We start from the raw sequence: 18,598 nt of genomic DNA, 5'->3' as shown, positions 1-18,598 counted from the left end.
TTCCAGGTCTCAAATTCTACTCCTCCTTCGGGGATCAGGAGCCCAACTTTTAGATCTGAGGAAATCCAGATCCCCTTAAACAAGCCAAAACTTGACATTCTCTAGCCCGACCCCCTCCAGTATTCTACAGAATGGTGCCATGACTCATTTAGGGTCCTACTACAGTAGGGCAAGGGCCTACTGACTGGTCTCTTGTCCTCAGTTCTCTTGGAGATGGCAGACTTAGAAAGCTGGGTGTTTACCAGGCCTTGGAGGATTAAGATTACCAACTAGCAACATCAAATCAGTGTTGGTACTTAAGCATCAAAAATGTTATTGGGCCGGGTGCGGTAGGTCATGCCTTTAATCCCAGCACTTTGGGAGGCTGAGGCAGGTGGATTGCCTGAGATCAGGAGTTCAAGACTAGCCCAACCAACATGGTGAAACCCCATCTCTAAATACAAAAAATTAGGCAGGCGTGGTGGCGCATGCTTATAATCCCAGCTACTCGGGAGGCTGAGGCAGAATCGCTTGAACCCTGGAGGCGGAGATTGCAGTGAGCTGAGATTCTGCCATTGCACTCTAGCCTGGGCAACAAGCAACAAGAGCGAAACTCCATCTCAAGAAAAAAAAAAAAAAAAGGTGCTTATGTAAACCTAGAGGGGAAATTTGGGATTAGAACAGGCCAACATGCTAATTTTTACAGAGGAAACTGAGGTCAAAGAAATTGCCCACAGTTCCCCAGCAAGTTGCTGGCAGTCAAGTCTAAGATTCAGGTTTTTCCCCCACACCCTCCAGTCTATTTGGCCTCTTCCCACTAGAATATAAGGAAACCTGAAATCAGCCTTGAAGGCTTGGTTGTAGGAAGGGGACAAATTAAGATGCAGATTGCCAAATCCTTGAATGTGAGGCATCAGGTTCTATTTGGCTCCACAACCCCATTAAGTTGCTAATATTCAATTTTCTTTTCTTTTTTTTCTTTTTTTTTTTGTGTGTGTTGTTTTTTGCTTGAGATAGAGTCTTACTCTGTCACCCAGGCTGGAGTGTGGTGGCGTGCTCTAGGTGCACTGCAACCTCTGCCTCCTGGGTTCAAGCGATTCTCCTGCCTCAGCCTCCCAAGAAGCTGGGATTACAGGTGCGCCACCACGCCTGGCTAATTTTTGTATTTTTAGTAGAACAGTGTTTCGCCATGTTGGCCAGGCTGGTCTCGAACTCCTGACCTCAGATGATCCACCAGCCTTGACATCCCAAAGGGCTGGGATTATGAGTGTGAGCCACTGCGCCTGGCCTCAATTTTCTTTAAAATTAATAAATCCACCTAGAGCACTCACTTCCTAACTGTAAAGTCGAGTCCTATTTCTATGCAATTCCTCTTCCTTCCCTGATCAAGCAGAACACATTTCCCTTGTTTGTTTATTAAAAACAACTTTAATATGAATAAAAAGTTACAAATAAGATTCTTCATAAAGAGCAGCAACAGCCAAAGATCATCCTCATTCCCTTTGTCCCTGAAAACAGGCCCTTTTACCAGACCGATTTTGTCTCACCCTATCCTGAGGCAGGGATTCATCTTTGCAGGGCAAATAAGATCTGATCTCAGGGGCTGGGGGAGGAAGAGGGTGACCTTGCAGCACGGAGATAACTTTGGCCTTGAACAACGACTGAGGCTCCCAAGGAATGCCAAAAGTAGGGCTGAAAAGGGGGAGATTGAAAGGACTGTCACACAGTGGAGTTCCTCTCTACTGTAACAATATTCCTAGCCCTACCTAGGAAGACATTGGCTAAAATGCTGACCCCCAGTATGTCCTGCCCACTTTAAACTCTCACACTTCCAAGGAGAAGTGTTTGTGGTCCAATGCTTTAGCTAAAGTGCTTCAATAATGCATGACAGCTGTAGCAGGAGGGAATCCCTCCCCTTCTTCTTGCTTTCCCCAGAGGAAAGGGAGGCGGCCCACGTCCTTAAAGTCTCCTGGCTGCTGAAGGAACTCAGATGGCTGGGAGGTGCCAGCCCAGATATCCACAATCTTGCGCAGGGTGGAGTAGCGTTCCTCCAGCTCTGGCCCCTCGGTCTGCATGAGCAGGTTTGCTAACTCCCTGCTTAGGTCCTGAATCATGTCGTTCCGTCCTTGCTTCTCAGGCTGGCCTGTGTTTGGGATCACACCACGATCCTGGAGCTCCCCATTGGGCCCAAGGAGGTGCTGGTACTTCTTCTGCCACCGGCGGCACACCATGGCTTCACCAACCGGCTGCTGGCTGGTGTGCAGTAGAGCCAAAATGTGTCGGCATGGCAGGTGGTACCACTGTTGAAAGGAACAGCTGCAGCTACAGCCATCTTTGCTAACCTGGTGAGAGTCCTCTAGCAGCTGAACGTCCACTGAAGAGCCAGCCATGTCCACCAGGTGGGTGGAGTTCTGTACCACCTCCCACTCATTGTGGCACAGCTTGTAGGCTAGTTCAGAGCCACTCTGGTGCAAGGTGTCCAGCATGCCAACCTGCGAGGGCAGCACCTGTGACTGCTGCTGTACCTGTACCTGCTGTGGATCTGGCTTGGTCTCTTCTACAGGGAGGCTGGTAAGGCTCTCTCCACAGATTCCAAAAGCCTTCTTGGACTTCAGTGGCATGCTTGCCGGCCGAGCTCTCTTTAACTTGGGAGGAGCTGTGGGCAAGTTCTTCAAGCCTTTGGTATTAAAGAAGTCTATGTAATCCACAAAGCAGAGGATGCAGTCCAGCAGGGACTGCTGTTCCCGAAAGAGGCTTGACACCTTGCTGGTGACAATGTCTAGGCTGTCCATGTAGGTGTTACACGCAAGCAGGCCCTTCCTAACATGCACGTACCACAGCAGTTCACAGGTGAACCAGTGGGCCTGCAGGAATTTGAAGAGATCCTCATCCAGTAGGGCCTGGGACATCTGGCAGAGATTTTTCAGGCTGGCTTCGGAAGTGACAAACACGGCCTCCCGCAGGGCTTCCTTCATGAGCCTTTTAAAGGATGGATTTGCTGAACTACGATGCAACTTCTTCTCCAAGAGTCGAGTTGTGTGGTAGATGGAAAGGAGGATGCGGGCAGCAGGAAAGATCTCCTGCAGGATAGCCCGGTAATGGAATGAAGGGTCCACAAAGACCACCCTGACCTTGGGCCAATCGGAGTTGAACTCTGTGAAGATGCTCAGCATCTTGGCCACAGAGGTGGCTGTCTCCGCCTTGAGCACAGCAAAGTGCACCACTCGACTTTCTCGTTCCTTGTTCTCCACCAAGAAAGCATAGAGGATGTGGCCCTGGGTGTTCTCCACCCGGTGTAGCAAGAGATTCTCTGGGAAGCGGATGAACAGGTCGCTCATCTTACTGCTCTGGAAGCTGAGCCGGTCCAGGTGTTGGCTGTCACCCACACTGAAGGAAGCCATGGAACCCTCATCTACCTTAAGAAAGTTCTTCATCACTTTTGCTATCTTGGCCAGGTCAGAAGGAGTGATGCCTTCCTGCTCTGGCTTTGAGGATACTTGTACCTTATCTAGGCAAAATGATGGCTCAACCAGGGACTTCTCAGCAGTGTCAAGGTCTTTTTTGGTTGTGGGCTGCACAGGCTGGAGTCTCTGCAGGCACATTGTCTTCTGAGATTTGCCAGTGGTGTCTCCTCCAGGACTAGCCACTTTAGAGTCACCATGTATGTGCTGTGTGTTTAGTTCACTGATAAATAGTCTATCTAGTCTCTCGTTGTACCTTAGGAGCAAGTATGCTGGGCACATGTCTGCCTCTCGCGTTCTCTTCCTGTTTGACTGGGTCCGAATGCAGACAAATTTCACCTGCACATACCTAGGGAAGGTAGAGGTGACAATGAGAAAGGTGCTGACCACCCCCCACCCCTTATAAAGATAAGACACCCCTTATAAAGATAAGACCCTGAAGGGGGCTGGGTACAGTGGCTCATGCCTATAACCCCAGCACTTTGGGAGGCCGAGGCAGGAGGATCACTTGAGCCCAGGAGTTTGAGACCAGCCTGGGCAACATGGCGAGACCCTGGCTCTACAAAAAATTTAAAAATCAGCCAGGTGTGGTGGTGTGTTCCGGTGGTGTGTCCTCCAGCTATTCAGGAGGCAGAGAAGGGAGGATCGCTTCAGCCTGGGAGGTTAAGGCTGCAGTAAGCCATGTTCATGCCACTGCACTCCAGCCTGGGCAACAGAGTGAGACCCTGTCTCAAAAAAAACAAACAAACGGCTGGGAGCGGTGGCTCATGCCTATAATCCCAGCACTTTGGGAGGCCGAGATGGGCGGATCACCAGAGGTCAGGAGTTCAAGACCAGCCTGACCACCAACATGGAGAAACCCTGACTCTACTAAAAATACAAAATTAGCCGGGCATGGTGGTGCATGCCTGTAGTCCCAGCTACTCAGGAGGCTGAGGCAGGAGAATCGCTTGAACCCGGGAGGTGGAGGTTGCGGTGAGCCGAGATCGCGCCATTGCACTCCAGCCTGGGCAACAAGAGCAAACTTCCGTCTCAAAACAAAAAAACAAAAAACAAACAAACAGAAAAAAACCCATAGGCTCAAGTGTAGTGGTTCCCAACTGTGGTCCCAACTACTCGGGAGGCTGAGGCTGGAGGATTGCTTGAGCTCAGGAGTTTGAGGCTGCAGTTAGCTCTGATTTGTGCCACTGCACTCCAGCCTAAGCAACAGACCAAGAGTTTATCTCTTTTTTTTCAAAAAAAGAAAAGGATTTATATATTAATAGAATTAAGGAAGGCCGGGCATGGTGGCTCACGCCTGTAATCCCTGCACTTTGGGAGGCCAAGGAGGGCAGATCACAAGGTCAGGAGTTTGAGACTAGCCTGGCCAACATAGTGAAACCCTGTCTCTGTTAAAAATACAAAAAATTAGCCAGGTGTGGTGGCAGGCACCTATAATCCCAGCTACTCGGGAGGCTGAGGCAGATAATCCCTTGAACCTGGGAGGCAGAGGTTGCAGGCCGAGATCACGCTATTGTACTCCAGCCCGGGCAACAGTGCAAGACCCCGTCTCAAAAACAAACAAACAAACAAATAGAATTAAGGAAAGAAGGAAGGCTGGGTGCTGTAGCTTATGCCTGTAATCCCAGCACTTTGGGAGGCCAAGGTGGGAGGACTGCTTGAGATCAGCCTGGGCAACACAGCAAGAGACTGTCTCTAATTAAAAAAAAATTTTGGCCAGGCGCGGTGGCTCACGCCTGTAATCCCACCACTTTGGGAGGCTAAGGCGGGCAGATCACGAGGTCAGGAGATGGAGACCATCCTGGCTAACACAGTGAAACCCCGTCTCTACTAAAAATACAAAAGATTAGCTGGGCATGGTGGCAGGCGCCTGTAGTCCCAGCTACTTGGGAGGCTGAGGCAGGAGAATGGTGTGAACCCGGGAGGCGGAGCTTGCTTGCAGTGAGCCGAGATCGCGCCACTACACTCCAGCCTGGGTGACAGAGTGAGACTCTGTCTAAAAAAAAAAAAAAAATGTATATATATATATGTTAAAATTAAAATCCCTCCAAATCAGGGCATGTGTTCTCAGGATCTCCTGAGGGTTGTGTCGTAGGGAAAAAAACAATAATAACAACAACAACAAAATCCCCATGAACCAAGAAGAGATTTACATTAACTCTCCAGTCCCAAAGTAGTCAGCTCTTTCTTTAAGAGCCTCTCCAACTCCAGCTCCCTTCATATTCCTCTACCGCACTTCTAAGCCCAGACTTCATTCTCTCTTGGTTGCCATTTATAGCTGCCAACAATTCACCCTGAGGCAGGACAAGAGGGCAAATAGACAAGCAGCAGCAGCAGAGTACTTAGCTGGTTACTCCCCTGTTTAAAATGTCCCCATCGTTTGTCTTTTGGGAACTACCGTTGTCTCTTCCCTCTCCAGAGAGCAAAGATAAAAGCGAGGCCCCAAGGACATTGGACTAGATCAGTGGTTCTCAACTGAACTTTTCAGGGCCTTTTGGGGCTAGGGAATGTTTGGTCCTCCTTTTGAAGAGACAAGATTACTGCTCATCTTTCTTTTTGAGACAAAGTCTCACTCTGTCACCCAGGCTGGAGTGCAGTGGTGTAATCTCAGCTCACTGTAACCTCCACCTCCGGGGTTCAAGTGATTCTCCTGCCTCAGCCTCTCGAGTAGCTGGGACGACAGGTGTGCAGCACTGCACCTGGCTAATTTTGTATTTTCAGTAGAGTCAGGGTTTCACCATGTTGGCCAGGCTGATCTCGAACCCCAGACCTCAAGTGATCTACCCGCCTCAGCCTCCCAGGGCGTGAGCCACCGCGCTCGGCCTCTTTCTTTCTTTTTTGAGACAAGGTCTCACTGTTGCAGGTTGGTGTCGAACTTCTGGGCTTCAGCAATCCTCCCACCTTAGCCTCCCAAGTAGCTGGGATTACAGGCATGAGCCACTACATCTGGCTTCTGCTCATGTTTCATTTGAAGAAAAATGTCCACATCCTAAGAAAATTTGATAACCACTGGGCTAGATGATATTTAGGGTCTTTTCCAGCTTTGTCATTCTAGGCTTAAAGTGATGATTCAAAAGACAGGGGCAGTTAAATTGAGTATCTGTTCTTTTCTTATCTCTATTCAACCAGTTTCAAGGCCCACATCGGTGTCACCATCTTAGAAAGCCTTTGTGGATGCCCCCAAGCCATAGTAATTGCTCCTGCCTCTGAATTCATAGCATTTATTTATAAGACTTAGCAGATTCTCTGGGTGGCACTATATCTAATGGCTAAAGAGAGGGGACTCTGGAGGCTGACTGGATTTGAATGCTGGCTCTACTACTCATAAGCTGTTCACCCTTAGGCAAGCCAATCACCTCTCTGTATACAGTTTCCTCATCATAAAATGAGATAATCTCATTACGGTTGTTATTAAGACTAAATGAGCCACAGGTAAAATATTTAGTCCAAAGCCTGATTCAGCCTTTTGTTTACGCTAAATACAAGTTAGCTATTATTATTACAGCTTTTATGCCTTGTGACATTTTCTTAGATGTTTATCCAGTGCCTTTCCAATTGGATGGGAATGTCCTCAAGTGTCAGGACTATTATTCCTCATGGTAGTCCAAGCCTCTAACACAGTGCTGTGCCTTTAGCAGATGCTTATTTTTATTTTTTATTTTTTGAGATGGAGTTTCACTCTTGTTGCCCAGGCTGGAATGCAATGGCTCGATCTCGACTCACTGCAACCTCCGCCTCCTAGGTTCAAGCGATTCTCCTGCGTCAGCCTCCCAAGTAGCTGGGATTACAGGCATGCGCCACCATGCCCGGCTAATTTTGTATTTTTAGTAGAGATGGGGTTTCACCATGTTGGCCAGGCTGGTCTTGAACTCCTGACCTCAGATGATCCGCCCACCTCAGCCTCCCAAAGTGTTGGGATTACAGGCGTGAGCCACTGCGCCCTGCCCAGCAGATGCTTATGGATGATGTACTGGATGAATGGATCATGGACCACCAATGACTGGGATGGGCCACACCCTTCCCTCCTCAGGGAGTACCCCAGCTCAAAGACCAGGGGAAGGGAAAAAAAATCTCACTCCCTGGCCTGACGTGGCATAGCCTAGAAGGCCCACCTGCACTTTTCCAAATACTCTAATCCAGCTGGTCCAGTTTGCTCACCCTGTGGGGTAAGCTTGGGAAAACAGGATGTGTGAGTCTCACAGTAACAGGGTGGAGGGGCTTGGGGCTGAGAGTGTACCTATTGCGTGCACAGTGCGGGGGTGGTGCCATCTCTAGCTCTGGGCCAGGAAGGGCTGGAGCCGTCCAGTAGTACAGCGAGGCCAGTGAGGGGTGACCACTGTATGGTCTCTGCTTGTCTCTCCAGCCTTGTTTTCATCACCTTGTTTTTTGTGTCCTAGAAAAACAAAATGCCTACAACTTTGTGTATTCACCATGCTCTGTCTCACCTTTGTGCATGTTTGTCCCTTTGTCTGGAATGCCCTTCCTACCTTCCCTCCTCGCAAAGCTTGCTCATCCTTTAGGATTATGTGCACCCATCATCTTTTCTAGGAAGCCTTCTTCAAGCCCTTAGTTGGGTACTACTCTTCTGCTGACTCGACATCTTAGCCTAACTCTAGCTCATCAAGTTATATGGACTTTATGTGTACTTAGTGAACATTTGTTGAGCTATTCCAAAGAAAGATACTAGTGAGTGCCCACCACAAAGCTCCTTGTACCATTCCTGGCTCCATTTATGTCTGCCCCTCCCAGGGCGGGAACCTGGATATTCTTTTTGATTCTTCTTTCTCACCTACATCCAATATGTTAACAAGTCTTTTAGTTCTCCCCTACCACTGCTACATGTATTGAGGATTTATTATATATCCGGCTACATTAAGCCCCCAATGTGCATCATTTTACAGTAGGAAAAGGATTCTATTATCATCTACATTTTACAGATGGGAAAACAAGCTTAAAGAGGTTCTCAAGGATAAGAATCTTGGATTTAATCCTCCAGCTAAGACCTGGGGACATGGGATTTGTACTGCTTGCTTGTCAGCAGTCTGACTAGTTAACCATTATGCTGCCTGTCTTCCTTCAAAATATTTATCCTTTCTCTGAATTCCCACTTTTACCCTCCTCATCTTGACTCCCAACACATTGGATAGGTTCAAAACTTCCTTAAGGATCTCTAAACATACTGGGTTTTTCTTTCTTTCTTTTCTTTTTTTTTTGAGACAGATATTCATTCTGTTGCCCAGGCTGGAGTGCAGTGGTGCGATCTTGACTCACTGCAACCTCCGCCTCCCAGGTTCAAGCAATTCTGCCTCAGCCTCCCAAAAGCTGGGATTACAGGTGCCTGTCACCATGCCTGGCTATTTTTTTCTTTTCTTTTTTTTTTTTTTAGTAGAGATGGGGTTTCACTCCTGTGTAATCTCTCTCCTCACCAGACTTTGAGAGTAGAGACTCTGTAGCCTTTTGAACAACTTGTACAGTATTTGGTACACAGAATTCAGTAAATGTTTGAAATTAAACAAATGACTTGTCCAAAGTTATAGTCAGTAAGAGTAATAGTGCTAGGACTAGGAGCCATGTCTTCTAAGAAAATTCTATCCCAGTGGTCTTCCTATTATACTACTTATGTCATAGGAAGAACTTTTTATGCCTCAGTCATTCATTTGACATTCATAGAGCGCCTATTATGTGCCAGACACTGGAAACACCATTGGCTCTTTTACCTCTGTAGTTACAGTAGAAAAACACAAACATCTACAGAGTAAATTGGAAGGAAGCAAGGCTGGCTGACCCCCTCCAGATCCTGGTTAAGTGCTGTTAGATATAAGCACTAAAGGAGATTCAGGAAAGTATAAAATTTTGTCCCCAGCTTGAAGGGAGTTTATGCCTTTACCAGGGAGACAGTAAGTACAGATGAATATAACTACAGTGCTTAATGAATTCTTGCAAAATATTTCTGTGCTTCAATACATGTTATATCTCAATAGAAGATTAAGGGAAACAGAAAAAAAAATAACTTCAACCTAGCACTCATTAAGTTTGGAATTCATGATGCAAACAACAGCTTGCATCATGACTTCTAGTAGCTGGGCGCCGTGGCTCACACCTGTAATCCTAGCATTTTGGGAGGCCAAGGTAGGTGGATCACTTGAGGCCAAGAATTCGTGACCAGTCTGGCCAACATGGAGAAACTCCATCTCTACTAAAAATACAAAAAATGAGGCGGGCGTGCTGGTGCACACCTGTAATCCCAGCTACTTGGGTGGCTGAGGCAGGAGAATCACTTGAACCCAGGAGGCAGAGGTTGCAGTGAGTCAAGATCATGCCACTGCACTCCAGCCTGGGTGACAGAGTGAGACTCTGTCTCAAAAAAGTAAAAAAAAAAATAAATTTCACTTAGCTGTGTGACCTTGGACAAGTCACTTCACTTCCTCTAAGCCTCCAATTTCTTATCTCTATATATATGGAAATAATAATATGAATAATCAGTACTACTTAAAGTGAATTAATTTAAAAAGCTATAAAAGGAATTGTTGGTTGCCAACTCAACATCCTTTGTCCCTTCTTTTCTATTTTCTTCAGTTGTCATTCCTCCCCCACATCTCTACGTGCTTCAGGGCTAATCTAAGCCAATTAAGGTAATTGTATTAGGAATGGGCATGGATATTGGCCCAATTCGGGACAAAGAAACATGATAGGAAATTGGCAGGAAACCAAGGAAGGCTTTTTTTTTTTTGAGACGGAGTCTCCCTCTGTCACCCAGGTTGGAGTGCACTGGCATGGTCTTGGCTCACTGCAACTTCCGCCTCCCGGGTTCAAGCGATTCTCCTGCCTCATCCTCCCGAGTAGCTGGGACTACAGGCACGCTACCATGCCCGGCTAATTTTTGTATTTTAAGTAGAGATGGGGTTTTACCATGTTGGTCAGGCTGGTCTCAAACTCCTGACCTCGTGATCCACCTGCCTCAGCCTCCCAAAGTACTGGGATTACAGCCACCAAGCTCGGCCTTTTTTTTTTTTTTTTTTTTTTTTTTTTTGAGACGGAGTCTTGCTCTTTTGCCCAGGTTGGAGTACGGTGGCAAGATCTTGACTCACTGCAACCTCCGCCTCCTGGGTTCCAGCGATTCTCCTGGCTTAGCCTCCCAAGTAGCTGGGATTACAGGTGCCCGCCACCATGCTTGGCTAATTTTTGTAGTTTTAGTAGAGACGGGGGTTTCACCATGTTGGCCAGGCTGGTCTTGAACTCCTGACCTCGTGATCCACCCACCTCGACCTCCCAAAGCACTGGGATTAAGGTTGTGAGCCACCACGCCCGGCAAGGAAGGCTTTTTCTTCTGGATGTGACTCCTGCATTTGTGCCACGTGGGCAGCCTTCCTAAGGACAAAGCTGAGACCTGAAACATGGCAGAGTGGAAAAATGCAGAGTCCAGGCCGCTGAGACAACGACCTTTGGAGGCCCACCTCTGGGCTTCTACGTATCTGCAACAAGCCATTTTGAGTCAGGGTTTTCAGCTAATTGCAGCCAAAAACATACCCAGACACATTTCTTTTTTTTTTCTTTTGAGACAAAGTTTTGCTCTTATTGCCCAGCTGGAGTGCAGTGGCATGATCTCGCCTCACTGCAACCCCTGCCTCCCAGATTCAAGTGATTCTCCTGCCTCAGCCTCCTGAGTAGCTGGGATTACAGGCGCCCACCATCATGCCTGGCTAATTTTTTGTATTTTTAGTAGTGACAGCGTTTCACCATGTGGCCAGGCTGGTTTTGAACTCCGGGCCTCAAGCAATCCACCCGTCTTGGCCTCCCAAAGTGCTAGGATTATAGGCATGAGCCACTGCGCCTGGCCATCCAGAAACATTTCACAGGGAATAGTGATAAGATCTGGGTGGAACTTTACCTTTAAAAATGAGACCAAAATTATAAAGTTAATATTATATTTAGCAGGGCCGGGCACAGTGGCTCACGCCTGTAATCCCAGCACTTTGGGAGGCCGAGGCGGGTGGATCACCTGAGGTCAGGAGTTCAAGACCAGCCTGACCAACATGGTGAAACCCTGTCTCTACTAAAAATACAAAAATTAGCTGGGCATGGTGGCTTGTGCCTGTAATCCTAGCTACTCGAGAGGCTGAGGCAGGAGAATTGCTTGCACCAGGAGGTGGAGGTTGCAGTGAGCTGAGATCACACCACTTCACTCCAGCCTGGGTGACAAAACAAGACCCTGTCTCAAAAAATAATAATAATAATTATTATATTTAGCAAAAGTAGGTTATAATGGCAGCTATATGCCAATTCTCAGAATAATCAAAGAATGACTTAAAGCAACTATTCTTTTCCTAGTATAGTTTTCCCAAACACTAGGCCAGGTGCAGTGGTTCACGCCTGTAATCCCAACACTTTGGGAGACCGAGGCGGGTGGATCACCTGAGGTCAGGAGTTCAAGACCAGCCTTAGTAGAGATGGTGAAACCCCATCTCTACTAAAAATACAAAAATTAGCTGGGTGCGGTGGTGCATGCCTGTAATCCCAGCTACTCAGGAGGCTGAGGCTGCAGTGAGCCAAGATCGCACCACTGCACTCCAGCCTGGACAAGACAGCAAGACTCTATCTCAAAAAAAAAAAAAAAATTGCAAACACTATACTTCATTTCCTGTCTCACTTTTGCAACATACAAAAGATGGTTTTGCCAAAATATTCCTTAGCTTTACTAAGTTTCCCAAGGGCTTAATTTTTCCTAGGCAAATCCTCTACTTTTCAAGTTTTTACCATCTCATCATCTTTGTTGATTTCCCTTCTTCCTTTGTTAACTGGTATAAGGCTGAAGGTTTTCTATTATCACTTTCAGGGATTTTGCCTAGTCCTACAACTTTTGGGAGATGTGCCATTTCAGTCTGCAGTCAGTTTTATTTACATTTGCATTACCTTGATGCTTAATGTATCTCTTCAGCAGCCAGAAATTGACTACCAAACATGTTAATGGGACTGGCAGGGATAAGCAGAGGGATGGTTAAGTAGTGACTAATTTTATAAGTAGTTTGTTAGCAAGATTTTTGTGTGATGACTTTTGCTTTTCTATATAGCCTTGTAACTATGGATACATGAATAATGAAAACTCTGATAACAAGGGTCCTACCAAAGGTGTGGTAGGATTGAGACAATTCTTGTAAAGTTCCTAGCCGAGAAAGAATGAGCTCAAAGTGTTTACAAATGGTGGCTGTTAACCTGAACAGCAATGGAGAGAGACAGCCAAGTACTTCATAGTTTAAGAAACATCAATCCCTCAAATGGCATAACAAAAAGAAAAACAACCGTCATAAAAATATGAGAGGGGAAATTGGGCATAAAGTCACAGACTCTTCCCAGTTGATAGCAATGTTTCAAGAAAAATGAAAGTGGAGGCCACAGTTTAGATATACTCCAAGGCCAACTGCCCACAGCCACATAGCCAGAATTTAAGATATCCTGATTCCCTGAAATGTAGCTCTAATCAATCGTAAACAGAACACAAAGCTTTACATCCTTGTCAGCATGAGTCAGTAAAATTAAAGGAATCAACTATAGACAAAACAGTTTGAACAGCTCTACTGGCTGTAAACAGATTGTTAATGTATAACAGCCAATCACAAAAAAGGTCGAAATCCTTCCTTAGGCTTTATTAACACTGCCCTCACTACAGTGACTGGAGCGTCTTACCAATCTCCAACTGTTGTTTTGTGTGCATAATAAAATTTTTTCTGGCCGGGCGCAGTGGCTCACGCCTGTAATCCCAGAACTTTGGGAGGCTGAGGTGGGTGGATCATTTGAGGTCAGGAGTTCCAGACCAGCCTGGCCAACATGGTGAAACCCTGTCTCTACTAAAACTACAAAAATTAGCCGGGCGTGGTGGCGGGCACCTGTAATCCCAGCTACTCAGGAGGCTGAGGCAGGAGAATTGCTTGAACTCGGGAGGCGGAGGTTGCAGTGAGCAGAGATAGCGTTACTGCACTCCAGCCTGGGTGACAAGAGTGAGACTCTGTCTCAAAAAAAATAAAAATAAAAAAAAAATTCTAACTTGATCTGATTTTATTTTTTTGACATGAACTTTTTGTTCATTTAGTGGTAATTCCCAGAGCACGTATCTTTGACTCTCTTTCAATTAACTACCACTTTCTATTACATACTATAGTTACAGCTTCAGCAAACATTTACTGAGTACTGTTTTAGCTGCTACAAGCATTTTCTTTTCTTCTTTCTCTCTTTTTTTGAGACAGGGTCTCTGTTGCTCAGGTAGGAGTACAGTGGTGCAAACATGGCTCACTATAGCTTCAAACTCCTGGGCTCAAATGATCCTCCGGCTTCAGCCTCCTGAGTAGCTGGGACCACAAGAGCATGTCACCATGACCAGTTAATTTATTTTTTGTAGAAACGGGGTCTTGCCATGTTGCCCAGGCCAGTCTTGAACTTCTGGGCTCAAGCAATCCTCCCACCTTGGTCTCCTAAGTGCTGGGATTACAGGCATGAGCCACTGCCCCTAGCCTGAATTTTCTTAATCATTGCCACACCCTTCTCATTTTGTAAAGGATGAAACTATGTCAAGAGGTTAAGTTTTGCCCAAGGTCAAGGGCAAGAGGGGGGGTCTCTTTTACTCCAGAGCTCTTCCTTTTAACCATTAGGCCAGCTTTTCTAGAAAAAGAATTCCCAATGAACTTTACATCTGCCATGGCCACCCATATAATATTTGCACTATTATTTTCAATTTTTTTTTTTTGAGATGGAGTCTCGCTCTGTCACCCAGACTGGAGTGCAGTGGTGCGATCTCAGCTCACTGCAACCTCTGCTGGGTTCAAGTGATCCTCCTGCCTCAGCCCCCTGAGTAGCTGGGATTATAGGTGCCCACCACCACACCCAGCTAATTTGTGTATTTTTGGTAGAGACGGTTTCACTATGTTGGCCAGGCTGGTCTTGAACTCCTGGGCTCAAGCAGTCCTCCCACTTTGGCCTCCCAAGGGCTGGGATTACAGGCATGAGCCACTGCCCCCTAGCCTGATTTTTTTTTTTCTTTTTTTGAGACAGAGTCTCACTCTGTCGCCCAGGCTGAAGTGCAATGGTGTGATGTGATCTCGGCTCACTGCAACTTCCGCGTCCCGGGTTCCAGCGATTCTTCTGCCTCAGCCTCCCGAGTAGCTGGGATTGCAGGTGTGCGCCACCACACCCGGCTATTCTTTGTATTTTTAGTAGAGATGGGGTTTCGCCATGTTGGCCAGGCTGGTCTTGAACTCCTGACCTCAAGTGATCCGCCCGCCTTGGCCCCCCAAATTGCTGGGATTACAGGTGTGAGCCACTGCAACCGGCTACATGCCTGGATAATTTTTTTGTATTTTTAGTAGAGACGGGGTTTCTCCGTGTTAGCCAGGATGGTCTTGATCTCCTGACCTCGTGATCCACCCGCCTTGGCCTCCGAAAGTGCTGGGATTACAGGCGTGAGCCACCGCGCCTGGCTCTGCACTATTATTTTCAAAAATTTTTTTGAGATGGAGTCTTACTCTGTCACCCAGGCTGGAGTGCAGTGGCGTGCTCTCAGCTCACTGCAGCCTCCACCTCTCAGGTTCAAGGGATCCTCCTGCCTCAGCCCCCTGAGTAGCTGGGATTATAGATACCCATCACCGTGCCTGGATAACTTATGTATTTTTAGTAGAGTTGGTTTCACCATGTCGGGCAGGCTGGTTTCAAACTCCCGACTTCAAGTGATCTGCCCGCCTCGGCCTCCCAAAGTGTTGGGATTACAGGCGTGAGTAACATCCAGCTGTAAATGGTTTTCTTTAAATTAGTTCACTTGCTTTACTTTGCTTATCAAGGAACTTTGTGTCTACATATTCACATAAGTATTAATATCATCTCACCTGACCACCCAGTAATATGTGTATTTGGCTGCAGAAACATGTACTAAATTACCTCCTAAAAACATTTCCCCCACCAACCCTCCAGTCCCCCAAGACACCCACGTATCACTCAAAAAGCCCATGACAGTGAGCTCTGCACAGAGCCAGTGTGCAATAAATGATCCAAGAATGTCCTTTATAACATGACAACCAGCAGTCAACTTGTTTCTGCTAAACACCTGTGCTGCTCATGAATTCACCGCCTCCTAAGCTATCTCAGTCCGCTATTGTCCTCAGAGGTGGAGCCTACAATTTCCTCATCTTTGTACTCCAGCTCATCTTTGTATTCCTAGCCATGGTAAACACTTAGCCTCTTACTACAAGTTTGTTGAGGGAAAAATGGACAGTGACATTAGAAAACTATTACAGCCCAGTGGCCAAGTACAGCAATTAAGAGCTCTGTCAGTAAATAGGCTGGGTCTAATCTTCAGTTATTTTTGTTGTTGTTTTGAGACAGAGTCTCGCTCTGCTACACAGGCTGGAGTGCAGTGTGCCATCTCAGCTCACTGCAGCCTCCTCTTCCTGGGTTAAAGTGATTCTCCTGCCTCAGCCTCCTGAGTAGCTGGGATTACAGGCGTGTACCACCATGTCTGGCTAATTTTTTTATTTTTAGTAGAGAAAGGGTTTCACCATGTTGGCCTGGCTGGTCTCGAACTCCTGACCTCAGGTGATCTGTCCGCCCTGGTCTCCCAAAGTGCTGGGATTACAGGCATGAGCCACTGCGCCTGGCCCTAAACTATTTGTCTCCTAATGTTTGACTTCTCCTGGCTCTGTCTCCCCATCTGTAAAATACAATATTTGTGGACTATTTTCCATCTACAAGGCACTGTTGTAAGCACTTTACATGTATTAACTAATTTAATGGGAACAGCAAAATTTGCCTCTGACAAGGTTATTCAGAGAACCAGGTCGGGTAATAAAGGTGAATGTGCTTTGCAAAGTATCTGCAAAATCTCAGGGCTGACAGTTTTTTCTGAGCAAGAGCCTGCATTGGTTTAGGGTGTCACCCAGCACCCCCACCCTGTTCCTGACAACCAGAATAAGTGTCACCATCACCCCTCCACAGGGCACCCTGGGTTTTTCCTTTGGAGCTCTACTACCACTTTAAGAAAATTATTATTTCTGTGATTGTAGATTAGTATTTGTCTCCACAAGAGCAGAGATTCAATTTATATTTTTCAACAACATATCTCCAGACACTAGCATGGAGTAATTTTTTAGTCAACAATTGCAAAAAAAAAAAAAAAAAAAAAAAAAAAAATCAAGGAAATCAATGAAAGTCAAATCAAACTGCCCATACAGTGGCATAATTTCCAAGATATATTGGTAAGTGAGAAGAGCCAGGTACAGCAGATAAAGAAGGCTATGTCTAAATAGCATGCTGCCACTTGTGTTAAAACAACAAAAAGATGCATATGCATATACAAGACATGTTTGTTCAGCCTCAGTATCTCTCAGGAAGGTAACGCTGATTGCCTCTATATAATAATGCAGTGCGCCAGGCACAGTGGCTCATGCCTGTAATCCTAGCACTTTGGGAGGCCGAGGAGGGAGGATCCCTTGAGACTAGGAGTTCAATATCAGTTTGGGCAACAGAGTGAGACCTCGCCTCTACAAAAATAAAAATAAATGAATACATAGGCTGGGCGTGGCAGCTCACAGCTATAATCGCAGCCCTTTGGAAGGTTGAGATGGGTGTATAACTTGAGGTCAGGAGTTCAACACCAGCCTAGCCAACATGGCAGAACCCCGTCTCTACTAAAAATACAACAATTAGCCAGGCGTGGTGGTGCATGCCTGTAGTCTCAGCTCCTTGGGAGGCTGCGACAGGAGAATCACTTGAACCCCGGAGGCAGAGGTTGCAGTGAGCCAAGATTGCACCACTGCACTCCAGTCTGGGTGACAGAACAAGACTCCATCTCAAAATAAGTAAGTAAGTAAGTAAATTAAAAAATAAAAATGAAATAAATAAATAGATAAAAAAGATAATGCAGACTGGGCACGGTGGCTCACACCTGTAATCCCAGCAGGGGAGGCTGAGGCGGGCGGATCATGGGGTCAGGAGATTGAGACCATCCTGGCAAACATGGTGAAACCCTGTCTCTACTAAAAATACAAAAATTAGCTGGGTGGGATGGTGCATGCCTGTAATCTCAGCTACTTCCGAGGCTGAGGCAGGAGAATCGCTTGAACCAGGGAGTCAAAGGTTGCAGGGAGCCAAGATCGTGCCACTGCACTCCAGCCTGGCGACAGAGTGAAACTCCATCTCTCAAAAAACAACAACAACAACAAAAAACAAAAGCTAATGCAGTGGAGGTGACCCTTTTAGTCCCTTCTGTACTGTTTGAAAAAATTTTTAATTATGTTAACCACTCAAAAACAAAAACACTTTTTATTTATTTTGAGACAGAGTCTCGCTGTGTTGCCCAGGCTGGAGTGTAGTGGCATGATCTCGACTCACTGCAACCTCCGCCTCCTGGGTTCAAGTGATTGAACTGTGCCTGGCCCAAAAACACTTGTAAAATTGTTCACCTTCAAAAACAAAAACAGGTCCAGCATGGTGGTTCACATCTGTAATCCCAACACTTTGGGAGGCTGAGGCAGAAGGATAGCTTGAGGCTAGGAGTTCAAGACCAGCCTGGGCAACATGGCAAGACCCTGTCTCTACACAAAAAAATTAAAAAAAAAAATTAGCCTGGCATGGGGGTGCATGCCTGTAGTCCTAGCTACTTAGGAGGCTGAGGAAGTAAGATTACTTGAGGCCAGGATTTCAAGGTTACAGTGAACTATGATCCTCCCACTGTACTCTAGCCTGGGCAACAGAGCGAGACCTTGTCTCCTAAAACAAACAAAACAAACCCCAACCCACCAATCTGCTTATCAACCCTCCAATTTCCTTTCCTGCTGCTCCAGCATAAATCCTTCCTTCTAGCTAAGCAGGTCTCCTCATGGCTTTTGTATGTGCGTGCAAACATACATCACTGCTTGCTTTTTTTTTTTTTTTTTAGAGACAGGATCTTACTCTGTTGTTGCCTAGGCTAAAATGTAGTGTGCAGTGGTGCGATCACAGCTCACTGCAACCTCCGACTCCTGGGATCAAGCAATCCTCCTGCCTCAGCCTCCAGAGTAGCTGGTACTACAGGCACACACCACTATGCATGGCTACTTTTTGTATTTTTTGTAGAGACGAGGTTTTGGTATGTTGCCCAGGCTGGTCTAGAACGCCTGGCCTCAAGCCATCTGCCTGCCTCA

General features: G+C 46.5%; 1 protein-coding gene across 3 annotated transcripts in view; it reads right to left on the bottom strand.

The window, feature by feature from the left end:
• Nucleotides 1–1,387: 1,387 nt before the first annotated feature.
• The window catches only part of ZSWIM3 (zinc finger SWIM-type containing 3), a 20,996-nt gene continuing 3,785 nt past the window's right edge, over nt 1,388–18,598 (bottom strand). For 2 of the 3 annotated variants that reach the window (XM_054467390.2, XM_054467391.2), the window contains exon 2: nt 1,388–3,789. In XM_054467390.2, the coding sequence (XP_054323365.1) occupies nt 1,854–3,789 (1,936 nt within the window). In that variant the 3' untranslated portion in view covers nt 1,388–1,853. Of the gene's footprint in view, nt 3,790–7,677; nt 7,834–18,598 lie in introns of those variants that run through there. The other variant, XM_063659371.1, reaches the window with a different exon arrangement.

The sequence above is a fragment of the Pongo pygmaeus genome, chromosome 21, assembly GCF_028885625.2.
Source record: "Pongo pygmaeus isolate AG05252 chromosome 21, NHGRI_mPonPyg2-v2.0_pri, whole genome shotgun sequence".
Taxonomy (NCBI): Eukaryota; Metazoa; Chordata; class Mammalia; order Primates; family Hominidae; genus Pongo; species Pongo pygmaeus.
The sequence above is the reverse complement of the archived record's forward strand: the minus strand, read 5'-3'. Positions and strand labels throughout refer to the sequence as shown.